Source organism: Oncorhynchus masou, chromosome 21, assembly GCF_036934945.1.
Source record: "Oncorhynchus masou masou isolate Uvic2021 chromosome 21, UVic_Omas_1.1, whole genome shotgun sequence".
NCBI classification, from domain to species: Eukaryota; Metazoa; Chordata; class Actinopteri; order Salmoniformes; family Salmonidae; genus Oncorhynchus; species Oncorhynchus masou.
In genome coordinates this window covers 44,298,013-44,317,186 of record NC_088232.1, presented here as the reverse complement: position 1 = coordinate 44,317,186, position 19,174 = coordinate 44,298,013, and the positions used below count along the sequence as shown (strand labels likewise).

The 19,174-nt window shown below is 47.4% G+C and overlaps 2 protein-coding genes across 10 annotated transcripts in view; one reads left to right on the top strand and one right to left on the bottom strand.

Moving 5' to 3' along the window:
- Positions 1-5,327, top strand: part of LOC135508393 (kinesin-like protein KIF13B) — a 76,298-nt gene extending 70,971 nt beyond the window's left edge. For 4 of the 5 annotated variants that reach the window (XM_064928544.1, XM_064928545.1, XM_064928542.1 and 1 more), the window contains exons 39-40: positions 43-739; positions 974-5,327. In XM_064928544.1, the coding sequence (XP_064784616.1) occupies positions 43-739; positions 974-1,182 (906 nt within the window). In that variant the 3' untranslated portion in view covers positions 1,183-5,327. The remainder of the gene's footprint in view (positions 1-42; positions 740-973) is intronic. The other variant, XM_064928546.1, reaches the window with a different exon arrangement.
- A 5,506-nt stretch (positions 5,328-10,833) lies between these two features.
- LOC135508392 (homeobox-containing protein 1-like) overlaps positions 10,834-19,174 on the bottom strand; it is a 29,110-nt gene continuing 20,769 nt past the window's right edge. Inside the window, exons 5-10 of one of the 5 annotated variants that reach the window (XM_064928538.1) lie at positions 18,892-19,048; positions 16,351-16,433; positions 13,993-14,088; positions 12,236-12,330; positions 11,972-12,055; positions 10,834-11,529 (exon numbers count right to left, since the gene is read on the bottom strand). In XM_064928538.1, coding sequence (XP_064784610.1) covers positions 11,170-11,529; positions 11,972-12,055; positions 12,236-12,330; positions 13,993-14,088; positions 16,351-16,433; positions 18,892-19,048 — 875 coding nt within the window. In that variant the 3' untranslated portion in view covers positions 10,834-11,169. The remainder of the gene's footprint in view (positions 11,530-11,971; positions 12,056-12,235; positions 12,331-13,992; positions 14,089-16,350; positions 16,434-18,891; positions 19,049-19,174) is intronic. The other 4 variants (XM_064928537.1, XM_064928541.1, XM_064928539.1 and 1 more) reach the window with 4 other exon arrangements.

Here is a 19,174-nt window from a genome sequence, read left to right as displayed (position 1 = left end):
CTGTTGTGGTGTGATTGCCATTGCCGTGATTCCTCCCCGTAGGTTGCTAAGGTAGGGAGGACCGCCTTTATCCCGGCCTTGACCAATGACAGGTGGTCAGAGTCCACCGAAGCCCCTCTTCCTGTTCCGTCCTCCCAGCATGACTATCCCCTCAGCCCCATCAGCGAGGCCTCCAGCGGCTACTTCTCCACTAGTGTTTCCACGGCAACCCTGACCGAGGCTTCAGCCAGCGCCGCTGGTGACCACCCTGCCACCCCCCTCCGCCCCTCCTCCTCCCTCACCCTCCTAGATGCAGGGGTGGGACTAAAGGGGATTGATGCTCCTGAAACTACGTTACCCAGAACCCAGCAGCAGCAGCGAGCTGAACGGAACGGTGTTACTGCTGCCTCTCTTCAGTACGACAACAAAATGGCCACCACAGTTCCCGGCTACAGCGTCACCACAGGCAACAAGCCCTTCTCCGTACAGAGGGTGTCGACGTCGGACCTGAAGTCGTTCCAGCAGCGCATCCTGGGGGAGGAAGTGGAGGCGAGAGGAGGAGGAAGACAAGGGAGTCTAGAGAGACTGGAAATCGTCCTGGACGACGAGAATGGCGGCTGCGACTACGTGCTACCTGATTGGCTGAGAGAGGGGGTGTGCGTGACGGTGGGAGCCAATAAGGACGGGACAGTGCGTTACGTGGGCAGCACTGAGTTCGCCGAGGGCGTGTGGGTCGGGGTGGAGCTTGACTCGCCCTCAGGTGTGTTTGTGTGTTTACTGTTCACACAGAATCGCATGACTCAACATAATGACACTAGAAGAAATGTAACTCTAAGCAAATAGCCTAAAAATAACAAATCTAGAGGGCCTTGTCCACATGTACATGAGAATCATCAGAGCAGACAATGCTTAGTTTAGGAATTTCAAAGTACTAAACCAACTCTCTTCCTTGTTTACCCCTCACCCATTTCTCTTATTCTCTCTCTCTGTACAGGTAAGAACGACGGTTCCGTAGGCGGGCGCCACTACTTCCGCTGTAACCCTGGTTACGGTGTCCTGGTGCGTCCCGACCGGGTTCTCCGACGGGAGCATTCCACCAAACGGAACTCGGAGAACCGGCGCAGCGGCGAGTTCTACCAGCCCGTTCTGCGGGGAGAGTCCACCATCAGGAGAGGGGAGAACCGCAAGTCCTGGAGCAGCTGAACTGGAGAGAAACAGGCTTGGCTGGGAGAGACCATTATTCTACACATCCTAGAAAACTAGAAAACCCACATATCCTGTTTCTAAGCCTCCGTCTCGCTTAGCACCCTCTCTCTCAATCTCCCCCTAACTATGCAATACAACTGCATCTAATGGAAAACGGTCCCTGTCCTATGCCCACACATAGCTATGGAGCAGTACCTTAGTGCTCTGTGTTTTCATTTCAATAGGGAAGACCTTTACCCAACAAGCCCCTGCTGTCTCCCCATCTGGACACAGCACTGGTGGCATGGGTTGGGCACAGGCCCTGTGTGGTTCCACAGCACCTGAAGTAGTCTACAGAGTGTTGCTGTCTGTATGAAGTGGCCCACAGGAACTGTTTCTCCTCGGGCCAAGGTTCAGGTTCTGAAGTAATGACATCACACTCTCTGATGTCATCAAACTCTGGTCACACTTGGAGAATCCTTCTGAAACAATGAGACTACTATTCCACCGGACCCTGACCTGCAACGCCCCTCTTTTTTCAATGGAACTGTCCATTTATCTCCCCCCCCCTCCCTATTTTTGAATGGAACTGTCCCTTTTAATTAAATGATATTATCAGTCCTTTTTGTGGACTGACATTTTAACAGTTACTGTATCTATCCCCTGTGTAAAGTCATTCATCTGAAATGATCGATTCTTCCAGAATGTGCCTTCATGGGTTTATTTTTCTTTGTTATATTTCTTAGTGGTTTTATTCAATACACGTTTCTCCCTCTGTTGAGCTTTGACGAGAATGCCTTGTGTAAGTGTGAGGTGATCTCAGGGACTGCAGAGTGGACATGTATGTACCTGTGAGAAGATTTGTGTGTGTGTGTGTGTGTGTGCCTGTGTTTTGGCCCTTGAAGCTGAATTTAACCATGGCAATTTACAGTATAGGCTGGGAGAACAATTATCCCTGTGCGTGTGTGTATATGCACATCTGTGTGTGTGCATGTTTCCGGCTGATCTGAAAGATGAAGCACCGTCGTTATGACAACGTGGTTTGTAAGAAAGTAATAGCCGTTGGTTTTAAATTGTAAGTTGAAGGATGGTTCCACTATGAGAAGCCCAGGGAGCAAAATTGGTTGAAATTGCTTTTCTCAATGTCCTTTTAACATCAAGTGCTCACTGGGAGATTTTGCACGTTGGAGGTTAGTTTGGTGACTGACTGTGGTGATGTGTGTTAGCAGAATGGTTGTCTTTGGTTCTAGAACTGTTTGAGGAAGTAGCAGTGTGATGTATGGTGTATGGTCTGCATGTAACTTTGTTAACATTGTGGAGCTTTATGTAACGTGTGGATGTTGGATGGAAGGTAGGATCTGGTATGTTTTATGCTTGTCATTGATTTGTGTTTGGGGGATAAAGATCTCTATGCATACATTCACCATTTGTGTGAAGATACAGATCTGTAATAGGGTCTATCATTTACATACTGAGTCAATGGCTTTGGGAGATGAAAGAAGGTTGTGGGAGCAGTGTTTTACAAGTTATTTCCTTTGAAACTATGGAATATTATTTAAAATGTTAATTGATCCCTGAAGTTCTTACAAAATGTAGTGAATCTCATTTTTATTAGACATTTGAAGTTAATACTTAAAGGGGCAATCTGCAGTTCAAACAACAACAAAGTGGTTTCCCCGCCACAGTTTTGGTAAATAGGAATGGGACTGGAGAAATGTAACCAGCTCTCAAATTAATCAGTGGGTGTATATCATTAATTTAAACATCCAAAAATGGATGTAACAACTATTCAATGTAATTTCAAAGAGGCAAACTGTGTAATCTCACCTTGAGAGCGGAGGTACAAACTGTAAGGAGATGCAGAGTGGGTTTTAACATTAGTCCATCCATATTTGAGTATACCTTTTCATGTGACAACACTGAAGAAATGACACTGTGCTACAATGTAAAGTAGTGAGTGTACAGCTTGTATAACAGTGTACATTTGCTGTCCCCTCAGAATAACTCACACAGCCATTAATGTCTAAACCGCTGGCAACAAAAGTGAGTCCACCCCTAAGTGAAAATGTCCAAATTGGGCCCAAGTATATCATTTTGTGATATACTGTATATAAATGGTTGTACATATGCCTTTATCGTGTTAAATAGTTAAAGCCTTCTAAATTGTACTGAAAAAAATTGTTGCTTGCACAAGTGATTTTATGAGAAATGGTGCTGCTATAGCCACTGTTATATAACTGTAAATGGATTCGATCATTGACATTCTAGTCTTGCTTTTTAGCCTTCTATACACCACTTGAGATGGGAGAAAGTAAGGAGGAGTTGTCTATGGGCTGATGACTGGCCAATTGATAGAGAAATGGAACGTAGCAAGTGCTTATTTATTGTCATGTACTGTCCCCAAGTTGGTCAGACACTTTACATTGCTCTTTCTATAGCTATAGCTAACGTTTAAGTTTGTCGTCGTGTTTATTGAGTGATCATACTTGTGGTAATAGGAGGGGAACTGAGTGTGTGTGAACGCGCAGTGTTGTAATGAAGAGAGAGCAGGTGGTGTATCGGATGGATTTGTCCTTTGTCTTCTCACCTCTCTGCACAGAGAAGAGTGTTTTGAGATCACTTCAGGCTTATCTATTTATTTCCGTGCCTCACTCTGTTTCTGTCTCTCACATCAGGAAGTAGCTCTGATTCAAACACATTTCATTATTAAGTAACTTTTATGGGTTATTTCACATTGCCGATGGAGTCTTTGCTTCTGACTCAAAATAGGTGCAGTGAGGCCGGGATTCAATCTGTTCACACTGTCAGCTATGCACCTTTTAAAGGCAATGTTCCCGCATTTCTGTAAATATTATTTTGTAATTTAGCAGACACTCTTATCCAGTGCGACTTACAGTACTGCATACATTTCTGTACTGAAAAGCAGGTACACATGTACCTGAATGCTGTGTAACGGGAGGAAGTCATTTGTCATACATGCATCCTCTGGCTTTCATTTCAATAGGCGTCATCATGGACTTTATATTTGACCATATATGGTTGTGACTGTTTGCGCTCAGAACCACATCAGGGGTGTATTCGCTAGGAACCAGAGGCAAACGAAACAAAGCGGGAAGGAGCCTACCTGAATTGGTCCAATGGAAAACCACTTTTGCTACGGTCTGCAACTAATGAATACACCCCTGACCCTTAGACTGTCTATACAGTTACCCTTTCATCATTCCACAGAAGGCATGTTTTTTTGTTGTTGTCAAGTGCTACTATGAGCATATATTTTTAAAGGCCCAAGGACACAGATGCAACAAACTGTTATGGGGGAAATAACATTTCAAGAGTATACATTTGTTTACATGCATTTCCTGTATATCTTTGGCAACCCTGGTCCAGAGCTCAGAGCAATATGACACCTGCCTTTATGTGGCCTTCAGTCTACCAGTCTGGCAATGCGAGACTCAATAACTGCAAGCCCTTAAACTCCCTCCATAGAGAGACCTGTATATTATAAGACTTTCTTCACACTACATCAGACCCACTGCCACACGGGACCATGGGAGTTCACGTTAGTAGAGGAAACTAACACAGATATCAACTAGAGCAGAGAATCTTTGTCCCCAACACAGACGTCAACTAGAGCAGAGAATCGTTGTCCCCAACACAGACGTCAACTAGAGCAGAGAATCTTTACGCCCAACTCAGGAGCCACGTTCCATTTCTGTCCAATACTAAAGGGGTTTGAGCTGGGGGAAGGGACAGAAATGGAATTGGGCCCGATCTTCAGACCATTTGTACACCGGTTTTTGTCATTAAATGGCACCCTACTCCCCATATAGTGCACAGAGAATAGGGTTCCAATTTGGACACAACGACTCACTTGAGACCAAGTCTGGTTTGTGCCTCGTCCTGGAGTCTTGAGTTATTATTATAATCAATCATTTGTCTGATTGTGTTGTCATGAAGTGTATTTCTGTGAGCGAATGAGTGTAGGCTTGATTATGTATATATTTGCATATTAAGACTTAACAATCTGAGCGCAAGTTTGGGTTTTGATTTAATTTAATTGTTCTGTGTAATTCTATGCTGAAATCCAAAGAATAATCATGTCTTTTTTATCGCCTGGACAATAACCTCCCTGTAAAGGAAAGAATAAAAAATGATTTAATTTCTATCGTCTGCAGTTATTTTATGGAGAACGCTGCGTAATTTTCCCGGAAGCCATGCATTGATTGCAGTTCAAGATTTGAACCAGTTGATACACATTTTGTGAAATCATGCAGTTAGATTTCAGTTGCTCAACAAAACCACACATTCTTTATTCTCTAGTAGGTACAGTAAACAAATGAGAAAATGTAACAAAGGCATAGTTTTCTACATATTCATTACAGAACAGTCTACTGTCCAAAAAAGGCACTAAATTCTGAAGTAGCAGAACAGGACTCATTTAACACTCATACATAATGTGAATACAAGGACTGGCGATATCTGTTCCTTCGGACCGTCAAAGGCAAAGCACCTCCCACACAGGTTAAAGTTCATTAAGTAGCAAATGCAACCTTTTCACCTGGTTTAATATGCAGAGATTTGACTGATGTCAAAGACGCAACACCAAAGTGTATGCTACTTAATATGCATTACGTCTCAGGTTAACGGTCTTGAGAGACGAGTAAAGACCTCAGAAACCTGAAGGAAGAAGCTTTGCCTTTGAGTAATTTAACACAAAACACACACGGCAGATTGTGCACATATCAAATGGAAAACACAAAACATGATATAAAAAATAAAAAGCATTTCATGAATCTAATATACATTCCTGTTTGGCAGAACTTTACACATGGAAGTAAAACTGAAAATAAAATATGAAATCTCTTATCTTGTAAGATACATATTTGATTAGAACAAAGCACTAGGTTAATGGCTAGCAGAAACCGTCCTCGGGTCAGCTTGGCTGTCATTCAAGACATACTGGACAACTTAAAGGGACAGATCACCCCAAACAATGTTAGTCTCATCTCTGCACCTTGAATCTTGCATGCGCGCTGGTCAGCCAACACGCCAATTGTTGTGTACATCTGGCAATGAGAAAGATTCCAAATCGTTTGGGGTTGAGGTCTACAGATTTATTCATAATAGGACCTACACAACTAAACCAGTCAACTTGAATGTCAAGGTGAACTACCCCTGTAAAGGTTAGAAAATCAAAGTTATTCATCTATATAACTTATTTCACATTAAAAGCAGTGACCTGGTAGTTGGGGGGGAAGGTGTGATGGGGGGGGGTTAAAACACCAAATTACCCCTAACCCTTGAACATGTCAGCCAGCAGATCAGTCTTCCTTCCTCCTATTGCCTGCCTGGTCTGTCAATCACTCAGCATGACCAATAAGCTTTGAGGGGAGGAAACTGAAGCGCCATGGTAGTTTCTCCCATAAAGTGTCTTTTTAAAATACAATCTAAAAGTAGGTATCTTAGATAACAGCTTGTGTGTAGAACACGTCATGGCATATAAAGCAGATAGAAAAATAAGTGTTTGCATTACTCCCAGTACCAATAATAGGGACATTTATAATGCTCCCTTGATTAGCAATCTTTTAAAAGCGTAGATCATTTCCTTTCATCTGGGGAACGTGATTATAACATCAGTTAGTTGCCTTAAATTAAGGTTAAAAGCTAAAAACAAATGCTTTGGGTACAGCTACAATATGCTTATAGTTACCCCCATAATAAGCACATACACAAGGCCCCTCTCACTAGCTAGCATGATTCTATCCCCTTCATCATTAAGAATTTAGGGGCAGTTTTTATTGCATCATTCGTAAGCAATAATATAATGAATGTCTGATCTCACGAGCTTTAAACCGAACCAGTTTAAGTAGTGCTACAACAAGGGAATATATAGGCTTCTCCAGGGGCCTGTTAAACCCTCACCACTTCCTGTCTCCAGAGGCCTGTTAAACCCTCACCACTTCCCGTCTCCCTTATACTGCAGTTGGAGATGGGAGACAAAGACAGAGGGATAGAGGGATGACAGGCATAGGGAGTGATGAGAGAGAGTGATGACGGGCATAGGGAGTGATGAGAGAGAGTGATGACGGGCAAAGGGAGTGATGAGAGAGAGTGATGACGGGCATAGGGAGTGATGAGAGAGAGTGATGACGGGCATAGGGAGTGATGAGAGAGAGTGATGACGGGCATAGGGAGTGATGAGAGAGAGTGATGACGGGCATAGGGAGTGATGAGAGAGAGTGATGACGGGCATAGGGAGTGATGAGAGAGAGTGATGACGGGCATAGGGAGTGATGAGAGAGAGTGATGACGGGCATAGGGAGTGATGAGAGAGAGTGATGACGGCATAGGGAGTGATGAGAGAGAGTGATGACGGGCATAGGGAGTGATGAGAGAGAGTGATGACGGGCATAGGGAGTGATGAGAGAGAGTGATGACGGGCATAGGGAGTGATGAGAGAGTGATGACGGGCATAGGGAGTGATGAGAGAGTGATGACGGGCATAGGGAGTGATGAGAGAGAGTGATGACGGCATAGGGAGTGATGAGAGAGTGATGACAGGGCATAGGGAGTGATGAGAGAGAGTGATGATGGGCATAGGGAGTGATGAGAGAGAGTGATGACGGGCAAAGGGAGTGATGAGAGAGAGTGATGACGGGCATAGGGAGTGATGAGAGAGAGTGATGACGGGCATAGGGAGTGATGAGAGAGAGTGATGACGGGCATAGGGAGTGATGAGAGAGAGTGATGACGGGCATAGGGAGTGATGAGAGAGAGTGATGACGGCATAGGGAGTGATGAGAGAGAGTGATGACGGCATAGGGAGTGATGTCGGGCATAGGGAGTGATGAGAGAGTGATGTCGGGCATAAGGAGTGATGAGAGAGTGATGTCGGGCATAAGGAGTGATGAGAGAGTGATGTCGGGCATAGGGAGTGATGAGAGAGAGTGACGGCATAGGAAGTGATGAGAGAGAGTGATGATGGGCATTGGAAGTGAGAGGGATGACGGGCATAGGGAGTGATGAGAGTGATGACGGCATAGGAAGTGAGAGAGAGTAATGACGGCATAGGAAGTGATGAGAGAGTGATGACGGGCATAGGGAGTGATGAGAGAGAGTGATGACGGCATAGGAAATGAGAGAGTGATGACGGCATAGGAAGTGATGAGAGAGAGTGATGTCGGCATAGGAAGTGATGAGAGAGAGTGATGTCGGGCATAGGAAGTGATGAGAGAGAGTGATGACGGCATAGGAAGTGATGAGAATGATGATGGGCATAGGAAGTGAGAGGGATGAAGGGCATAGGGAGTGATGAGAGAGAGTGATGACGGCATAGGAAGTGATGAAAGAGAGTGATGACGGGCATAGGGAGTGATGAGAGAGAGTGATGTCGGGCATAGGGAGTGATGAGAGAGTGATGACGGCATAGGAAGTGATGAGAGAGAGTGATGACAGGCATAGGGAGTGATGAGAGAGAGTGATGACAAGCATAGGGAGTGAGAGGGATAGAAGGATGACAGGCATAGGGAGTGAGAGGGATAGAGGGATGACAGGCATAGAGAGTGAGGGATAGAGGGATGACAGGCATAGGGAGTGAGAGGGATAGAGTGACAGGCATAGGGAGTGAGAGGGATAGAGGGATGACAGGCATAGGGAGTGAGAGGGATAGAGGGATGACAGGCATAGGGAGTGAGAGGGATAGAGGGATGACAGGCATAGGGAGTGAGAGGGATAGAGGGATGACAGGCATAGGGAGTGAGAGGGATAGAGGGATGAAAGGCATAGGGAGTGAGAGGGATAGAGGGATGACAGGCATAGGGAGTGATGAGAGAGCAAGATAATTAAAGTGTGCAGAGCACCTTGGGGAGAAGGTGCCAAGGCAGGGGTCCTCCATGCTTAGAGGGAGGTTTGCAGGGTTCTATAATAAACTATTCTGAATCTTTAGACCCACACAGACAAGAGCATATGCCATACATACACCCACACCTTCAGGACCAGACTTGCCAACGCAATGCCTCCACAACAGTCTAAAGGGGGTACTAGGGGGTAACGAGGTATAGCTATTAGGGGATAGGGGTGGAGGTAGAACCAGGCCTCCCAACACCTCTAGAACAGTCTAAAAGGGTTTTACTAGGGTGGTAAAGGTATTAGGGAGGGGATAGGGGTGGAGGTAGGACCCGTAGGGCAAAATTAGTTTGACACTCCTGATTTACAGTATAACATTCCAATATGCTCTACCTGCACCATGACATACAGTGTTTTCATACTCCACTATGACCTCATCCCCATGTCCTCTAACAGTCACGTACCGTACGTATACACTACAATTCAAACCTTTGGGGCACTTAGAAAAGATTTTGTCTATTAAAATAACATGAAATTGATTAGAAATACAGTGTAGACATTGTTAATGTTGTAAATGACTATTGTAGCTGGAAACGGCTGATTTTTAATGGAATATCTACATAGGCGTACAGAGGCCCATTATCAGCAACCATCACTCTTGTTCCAATGGCACATTATGTTAGCTAATCCAAGTTTATAATTTTAAAAGGCTAATTGATCATTAGAAAACCCTTTTGCAATTATGTTAGCACAGCTGAAAATGGTTGTCCTGATTAAAGAAGCAATAAAACTGGCCTTCTTTAGACTAGTTGAGTACCTGGAGCATCAGCATTTGTGGGTTCAATTACAGACTTACAGACAAAAAATTGTCTCTAACTAACTAACTGACTAACTAACTAACTAACTGGTTAGAGACGCAAACTGTCTCTCACCAGAATAGAAAGAGGAGTGGGAGGCCCCGGTGCACAACGGAGCAAGAGGACATTAATGTCTAGTTTGAGATACAGATGCCTCACAAGTCCTCAACTGGCATCTTCATTAATTAAATAGTACCCACAAAACACCAGTCTCAACGTCAACAGTGAAGAGGCGACTCCGGGAAGCTGGCCTTCTAGGCAGCGTTGCAAAGGGAAAGCCATATCTCAGGCGGGCCAATAAAAATAAAAGATTAAGATGGGCAAAAGAACACAGACACTGGACAGAGGAACTCTGCCTAGAAGGCCAGCATCACAGAGTCGCCTCTTCACTGTTGACGTTGAGACTGGTGTTTGGTGGGTACTACTAAATGAAGCAGCCAGTTGAGGACTTGTGAGGCGTCTGTTTCTCAAACTAGACACTAATGTCCTCTTGCTCCGTTGTGCACCGGGGCCTCCCACTCCTTTTTCTATTCTGGTTAGAGACAGTTTGCGCAGTTCTGTGAAGGGAGTAGTACACGGCGTTGTACGAGATCTTCAGTTTCTTGGCAATTTCTCACATGGAATAGCCTTCATTTCTCAGAACAAGAATAGACTGACGAGTTTCAGAAGAAAGTTCTTTGTTTCTGGCCATTTTGAGCCTGTAATTGAACCCACAAATGCTGATGTTTCAGATACTCAAATAGTATAAAGAAGGCCAGTTTTATTGCTTCTTTAATCAGGACAACAGTTTTCAGCTGTGCTAACATAATTGCAAAAGGGTTTTCAATGATCAATTAGCCTTTTAAAATTATAAACTTGGATTATCTAACACAACTTGCCATTGGAACAAGAGTGATGGTTGCTGATAATGGCCCTCTACGCCTATGTAGATATTTCATAAAAAATCAGTCGTTTCCAGCTACAATAGTCATTTACAACATTAACAACGTCTACACTGTATTTCTGATAAATTTGATGTAATTTTAAATGTGCTTTTCTTTCAAAAACAAGGACATTTCTAAGTGACCCCAAACTTTTGAACAGTAGTATTCACTCCCTCTTTCTTACTGTGATGTGTACACACACACGCACGCACGCACGCACGCACGCACGCACGCACACACACACACACACACACACACACACACACACACACACACACACACACACACACACACACCTTTCCCTCCCTCGTTCATACTGTCATGTATACACACATCTTTCCGTCCCTCTCATCCCTCCCGCTCATCCACAGTCCCCCCCCCTAGTTGGGCTCCACCACCTCGGTCTTGATGTCACTGCCTGTCCCGCCCAGGGCCAATCCTCCCCCCGCCTGCGTGGCCAGGGCGAGGATGCTATGATTGACGGCCGCCATCTCCACTGCGAGAGTGATGGGATCCTGGTGCTCCAGGGCATTGCTGTGATTAGTGGAGGAGTCGTCCTGGAGGGAGGGGGCAGACCAGGACACACCCGTCAGTCTGGAACCCTCCGTCCTTGCCCCCTGAGCGAGACTCGCTCCCGAGAGCAAGGATCGACAAATCAGAGAGCTGGCCCTCTGGACGGCCAAGCCCCCCCTGCCCGAGCCGGGCCAAGCCGCCAGCCAACTTGGCAGCAGGGTGGGAACCTGCAACCGCAAGAGGGGGAGGAGTCATGGGTCATGTTTACACATCTGTGGTCTTCAACCCTGACACAGACAACTGAGCGGCACATTTACTACGCAAAACCACAAATCAGTTCACAGACCACATCTGGGTTCGAGACCCCTGACCTACACTGACCTGAAAGACATGGACAGCTAAAGCAAAGTCTTAACAGCTTGATTTCCACTGTCCTGCTTTTTCAGATGGAGAATCTGCTTGAGACGCACCCTTGTTCGGTTACAGAACACAACTGGTTCGCATGGTCAAACGCATGCAAACAAATGATAAGAATTTGTCCCCCCCCCACTTGCTGATTAGCTACCTGTCTAACAGATTTGGTATAGAGAAGAAATTCTGTACCAAACATGGAGTACACTATGAATATGTAAACCATAATTCAATAGGAGTTGTAACAGGATACAGTACCTGTGTGGGGGAGGACAGGTCTCGTCGACTGAGACTGAAAGGTCTGGTCACAGCTCTCTTCTCAAACAGAGGAACCTCACAACCCTGTAGGTAAACAAAGAGGCAAGGTGTTAAACCACACCCCTTGGCAACAACATACAACACAAACTGGGAGAGAACATTTCACTTTCTCAGGGGTGATCCATCATGTATATCATAGACCACCTGTCAGATACAACAAAGTGCATGGGTTCTGGACCACTCCACTTTCTTACGGGTGGTTACCTGGTCAGAGAAGTCATTCCCGTCGATTTCGTCGCTGTTGGAGTGTCCTCCAGGGCTCTGGACTTCAATCCCATGGCTCTCCAGGATTGCTGCTTCTTCGGAAAAAAACAAACCTGATCATAACATATCTGATGTCTACCACACACACACAGACTCTCTACCACAGACACTGATATACAGACTCTACCACACATACACACTGTGATAAAATAATTTTTATGTTTAAGATGATGACTAAAGTATTCCACCCTGAAACCATATAATTGTATGAAATGTGTTAAGAGTCATAATCCAATAATGTGTGTGACTAGGCCATTGTGTTACTATTTCGCAATACGAGCTGGGTATAGTTGAGACATTCAAGAACAACTGAACTGTCGACTTGTGAGAACGGTGAAACTAATAACTGGAAAGAGACCTCCCCACCCTAGGGAGGAGAAAAACTGTTAGAAATAGCTTGCAGAAGATGATGAAACATGTTGCAGAAGGGTGATAAACAATGTATGTGAACTTTGGAAAACTCCAGCCCGCCTAAAGAGAGGTGGCGTTTCTACTGATGCGAGTTCATGTGTGTGTGCTATAAAAAGATTGTGTTCTCATTTTGAAGACGGAGCGCTCTCTGAATAAAGTATTGATCTATTGCAGAATCTGAGACTTTGTCTACTTCTTTATTAACTGAAGCCTTTACAACCTTCGGGAAAAAAAACTAAGCTTTGAGTAGTAGTTGAATTCAACCATTGAGATAGAGAGTCAGTGTGTCACGAGAATTTTCTGCCACACATACACTGACACGCAGACTCTACCACACACACACACACTCTCTCTTTCTCACACACACTGACACACAGACTCTCTACCACACAGACACACACACAGAGACATAGACTCACACAGACTCTCACACACACACTGACACACAGACTCTCTCACACACAGACACACAGACACACACACAGAGACATAGACTCACACAGACTCTCACACACACACTGACACACAGACTCTCTACCACACACACACACTGACACAGACTCTCTACCACACACACACACTGACACAGACTCTCTACCACGCACACACACACACTGACACACAGACTCTCTACCACACACACACACTGACACAGACTCTCTACCACGCACACACACACACTGACACAGACTCTCTACCACACACAGACATACATACTCTCTCACACAGACATACAGACTCTTTCTCTTTCTCACACACAGACATACAGACTCTCTCACACACACACTGACATACAGACTCTCTCACACACACACTGACATACAGACTCTACCACACACACACATACTCTCTACCACACACACACACACACTGACACACAGACTCTCTACCACGCACACACACACACTGACACAGACTCTCTACCACACACACACACTGACACAGACTCTCTACCACACACAGACATACATACTCTCTCACACAGACATACAGACTCTTTCTCTTTCTCACACACAGACATACAGACTCTCTCACACACACACACTGACATACAGACTCTCTCACACACACACTGACATACAGACTCTACCACACACACACATACTCTCTACCACACACACACACTGACATACATATCCTCTACCACACACACACACTGACATATACTCTCTCTCTCACACACACACACACACACACACACACACACACACACACACACACACACACAGACTGACATACAGACCCTCTCTCTCACACACACACCCCGAGGGGGTCGGAAACGTTACCTATGTTGGCACGTCTCTTGATCTCTTTGCGGCGGTTGGCGAACCAGTTGTAGACCTTCAGAGACGTGACCTTCTCCAGATCAGACAGCTTCTTCCCTGCACTCACAAACACACACACACATGCTCAGTGTTACAAGTGTACTTACTCAATATACAGGGCCTTCAGAAAGTATTCACACCCCTTGACTTTTTCCACTTTGTTATGTTACAGCCTGAATTTTGTGTCTACACACAACATCTCAATGTCAAAGTGGATTTATGTTTTAAGAAATGTTTACAAATTAATAAAACATGTAAAGCTGAAATGTCTAGAGTCAGTAAGTATTTTGAGAGTCAACTATTTTGTAATGTCAAGCCTAAATAAGTTCAGGAGTAAAAATGTGCTTAAGTCACATATACTGAACAAAAATATAACCACAAATTGCAACGATTTTACTGCGTTACAGTTCATAAGAAAATAAGTCAATAGAAATAAATGTGCTAGGCCCTAATCTACTGATTTCACATGACTGGGCAGACATGGGTGGGCAGACATGGGTGGGCAATGCTTATGGTAGAGAAATTAACTTGCAATTATCTGCAGTCATCATGCCAATTGCACACTCCCTCAAAACTTGAGACATCTGTGGCATTGTGTTGTGTGACAAAACTGCACATTTTAGAGTGACCTTTTATTGTCCCCAGTACAAGGTGCACCTGTGATCATGCTCTTTAATCAGCTTCTTGATATGCAACACATGTCAGGTGGATGAATTATGTCGGCAAAGGAGAAATGCTAACTCACAGGGATGTCAACAAATTAGCGTCCCACATTTTTGTGCGTATGGAAAAATGGGATCTGTAATTTCAGCTTGTTTATATTTTTGTTCAGTATAATTCAGATGAGTAGGCAACACTAACGAATAAGCCATCCATCCTCAACAGCTCCCTCCTGTAGGCCAACACTTCTGTCCTGCAGAATGAACGAGCCGTGCGTTCCATCTGGCCACCACATTCAGCAGCGTTCTCCTGCACAATAACAGTGCCTTTTCTGTTCACATAGTTGAACTCGTTTTTGGATGGCGCTTTTATGGCGATGTGGGTGCCGTCTATTGCTCTGTTCGTATCCGGGAACCCATTGATGGCAAAGGAACACCTCGACTTCAATCTGTTGTGTGTTGGTGTATGGAAATTGTATGGTAAAGTTCATTTTGCTGATGATTGACTCATCGAGGGCTGTGAGATTCGTCTGCAAGCCGCCTCCTGACATGTTCGCTTTTGTCTCTAAAAACGTCTCTCTGCCAAATGCAGCTTGTGTCAAATCTTCCAACACAGCAAGATCACCGTATTTAATCATTTCACACATTACTGTAGACCTATTTTATATGGATATAATGGTAACGAATGCACTGATGTGATCAAATTATACAGCATATATCCTGTCAAAATATGTTATATGAATTCACAATGAGATCGAAAATGATGTAATTATTACTCTCACAATTTCAACATATATTTTCCCCATTCTGCGCTTGACAAGCAGTTTCCTTATTCCACCACTTGGCACTGTGCGTACTCATGGGCAGGGCTGTGCGTACTCATGGGCATGGCTGAGCGTACTCGTGGGCAGGGCTGTGCGTACTCGTGGGCATGGCTGAGCGTACTCGTGGGCATGGCTGAGCGTACTCGTGGGCATGGCTGAGCGTACTCGTGGGCATGGCTGAGCGTACTCGTGGGCATGGCTGAGCGTACTCATGGGCATGGCTGAGCGTACTCATGGGCATGGCTGAGCGTACTCATGGGCATGGCTGAGCGTACTCATGGGCATGGCTGAACGCACTCATGGGCATGGCTGAGCGCACTCATGGGCATGGCTGAGCGTACTCATGGGCATGGCTGAGCGTACTCATGGGCATGGCTGAGCGTACTCATGGGCATGGCTGAGCGTACTCATGGGCATGGCTGAGCGTACTCATGGGCATGGCTGAGCGTACTCATGGGCATGGCTGAGCGTACTCATGGGCATGGCTGAGCGTACTCAAGCAAACAATCATGTTGATAAATCTCACACTTTGTGTGGAAATGATCCCAAGGTTTAAGCTCAGATTTGTGCCTGATTGATAAATGAGGCCCCTGAAAGACTCTGCTGTAATCACCAAAGGTGATTCTAACATGCATGGACTCACAGGGTTGAATACTTATCTAATCAAGGTAGTGTTATATTTTCCATGAATAAAAAATTGCTTTAAATTGTATTTTGTCTAGATAGTTAAACACAAAATTACAATTATATCCATTTTAATCCTACTTTGTAAAAGAGTTTGAATACTTTCTGAAGGCACTGTCCTTTCTCTAGACTTTCCTCCTGCTGGTTCTCACCTGGCTTCTGGATGACAGCGTTGCAGGCGTTAGAGATCTCCTCTCTTTTAGCTTCATCAGGGTACTGGTTCTCATTGAAGTAACTGGAAGAGAAAACACAAATAACCACACTATTTACTAGGCAATATTCACTTTGTTCCAAATGTAACGGAAGCTCCTTTCCCCACGAACACCCCTTATCAAGCACAACAACAACACGTCCCATCTGCCTCCCTTTCAACCTTTCCCTCCTCCTCAACTCTTTCCCCATCACCACTCCTTCTCCTCCTCACCTCTCCCTCCTCACCTCTCCCTCTCCTCCTCACCTCTCCCCACCACTCCCTCTCTCCTCCTCACCTCTCCCTCCTCACCTCTCCCTCTCTCCTCCTCACCTCTCCCTCCTCACCACTCCATCTCTCCTCCTCACCCCTCTCCCCTCACCACTCCCTTTCTCCTCCTCACCACCCCTCCCCCCCCCTCTCCCTCTCTCCTCCTCCCCTCTCCCTCTCTCCTCCTCACCACTCCCTCTCTCCACCTCACCACTCCCTTTCTCCTCCTCAGCACTCCCTCTCTCCTCCTCACCTCTCCCTCTCTCCTCCTCCCCTCTCCCTCTCTCCTCCTCACCACTCCCTTTCTCCTCCTCACCTCTCCTCTCTCCTCACCTCCCCTCTCCTCACCTCCCTCTCCCCACTCACCACTCCCTCTCCCTCCTCACCACTCCCTTTCTCCCACCTCACCACTCCCTCCCTCCCCTCACCTCTCCCTCTCTCCCCTCCTCACCACTCCCTCCTCCCTCCTCACCACTCCCTTTCTCCTCCTCACCACTCCCTTTCTCCCCTCCCTCACCACTCCCCCCTCCCCTCACCCTCTCACCACTCCCTTTCTCCTCCACCTCACCACTCCCTCTCCTCCTCAGCACTCCCCTCTCCCTCTCTCTCCTCCTCTCTCCTCTCTCCCTCCTCACCACTCCCTTTCTCCTCCTCAGCACTCCCTTTCTCCTCCTCAGCACTCCCTCTCTCCTCCTCACCTCTCCCTCTCTCCTCCTCACCTCTCCCTCTCCCCACCTCACCACTCCCTTTCTCCTCCTCAGCACTCCCTTTCTCCTCCTCACCACTCCCTCTCCCCTCCTCACCACCCCTCTCTCCTCACCTCTCCCTCTCCCCACCTCACCACTCCCTTTCTCCTCCTCAGCACTCCCTCTCTCCTCCTCACCTCTCCCTCTCCCCACCCTCTCTCCTCCTCACTCCGTCTCTCCTCCTCACCTCCCCCTCTCTCCTCCTCACCTCTCCCTCTCTCCTCCTCCCCTCCCTCTCTCCCCCACCTCACCACTCCCTCTCCTCCCCAGCACTCCCTCTCCTCCTCACCACTCCCTCCCCCCCTCACCACCCTCTCCCCTCACCTCCCTCCCTCCCCACCTCCCACTCCCTCTCCTCCCTCAGCACTCCCTCCCTCCTCACACTCCCTCCTCCTCCTCACCTCTCCCCTCCCCCCTCCCTCCTCCTCACCACTCCTCCTCTCCTCCCCTCCCTCCTCCTCACCTCCCTCCCCTCCTCTCACCACTCCCTTTCCTCCCTCTCCCTCTCTCCCTCTCCTCTCACCTCTCCCTCTCCCCACCCTCTCTCCCCCCTCACCACTCCCTCCCCTCCTCACCCCTCACCACCACTCCCTTTCTCCTCCTCCACTCACCTCCCTCCTCCCTCCTCCTCCTCACCTCTCCTCTCCCCACCACTCTCCCTCCTCCTCCTCAGCACTCCCTCCCTCACCTCACCTCCCCTCACCACTCCCTCTCACCTCACACTCCCTTTCTCCTCCTCAGCACTCCCTCCTCCTCCCTCTCCCCACTCCCCCACCCTCACCACTCCCTTCCCTCCTCCTCCCACCCCTCTCCTCTCCTCCCACCTCTCTCTCCTCCTCCTCACCTCCCCTCCCCACCTCCTCCTCACCTCCCTCCTCTCCTCCTCACCCCCACCTCTCCCCACCCTCCCCTCCTCCACCTCCCTCCCACCTCTCACTCTCTCCTCCTCACCTCCCCTCCCCACCTCCTCACCTCCCTCCCCTCCTCCTCCTCACCTCCCTCTCTCCCCTCCTCCCTCCCTCTCCCTCTCCCCACTCTCCTCCCACCACTCCCTCCCTCCCCACCTCCCTCTCCTCCTCACCTCCCCCTCCTCCTCCCCCTCCCTCCCTCTCCTCCTCACCTCTCCCTCTCTCCTCCTCACCTCTCCCTCCCCTCTCTCCCTCTCCCTCTCCTCCTCACCTCCCTCTCCCTCCCTCTCTCTCCTCCTCACCTCTCCCTCTCTCCCTCCCTCCCTCCACCTCTCCTCCTCCCTCCTCCTCTCCCTCTCCCCCCACCCCTCCCTCCTCTCCTCCCCTCCTCCTCCCTCCCTCTCTCCTCTCCTCCCTCCTCCTCACCACTCCCTCTCTCCTCCTCACCTCTCCCTCTCCTCCTCACCTCTCCCTCTCCCTCTCCCCACCTCTCCCTCTCCCTCTCTCCTCCTCACCACTCCCTCTCTCCTCCCTCAGCACTCCCTCTCTCCTCCTCACCTCTCCCTCTCTCCTCCTCACCTCTCCATCACAGACAGACATTCTTTCCTCCAGGTAAAGCGACTGCCTCTGCGCAGACGGAAGCTCCCGGGGGTGGAGCTTATAGGGGGCGGAGTCTGCCGCAACTCCACCACGTCCTCCAGAGCGATGGGGGCTGGTCGCATCGTCAGAGTTGCACCTGGAGACACAACCATGATGTAACCATGGAAATACAACCATGATGTAACTAGCCATGGGTGTATTTAGTGAGATGAAACGTTCAGAATGTTTGAAATCTATTTGAAAAATGCTGTGATTTTCATTG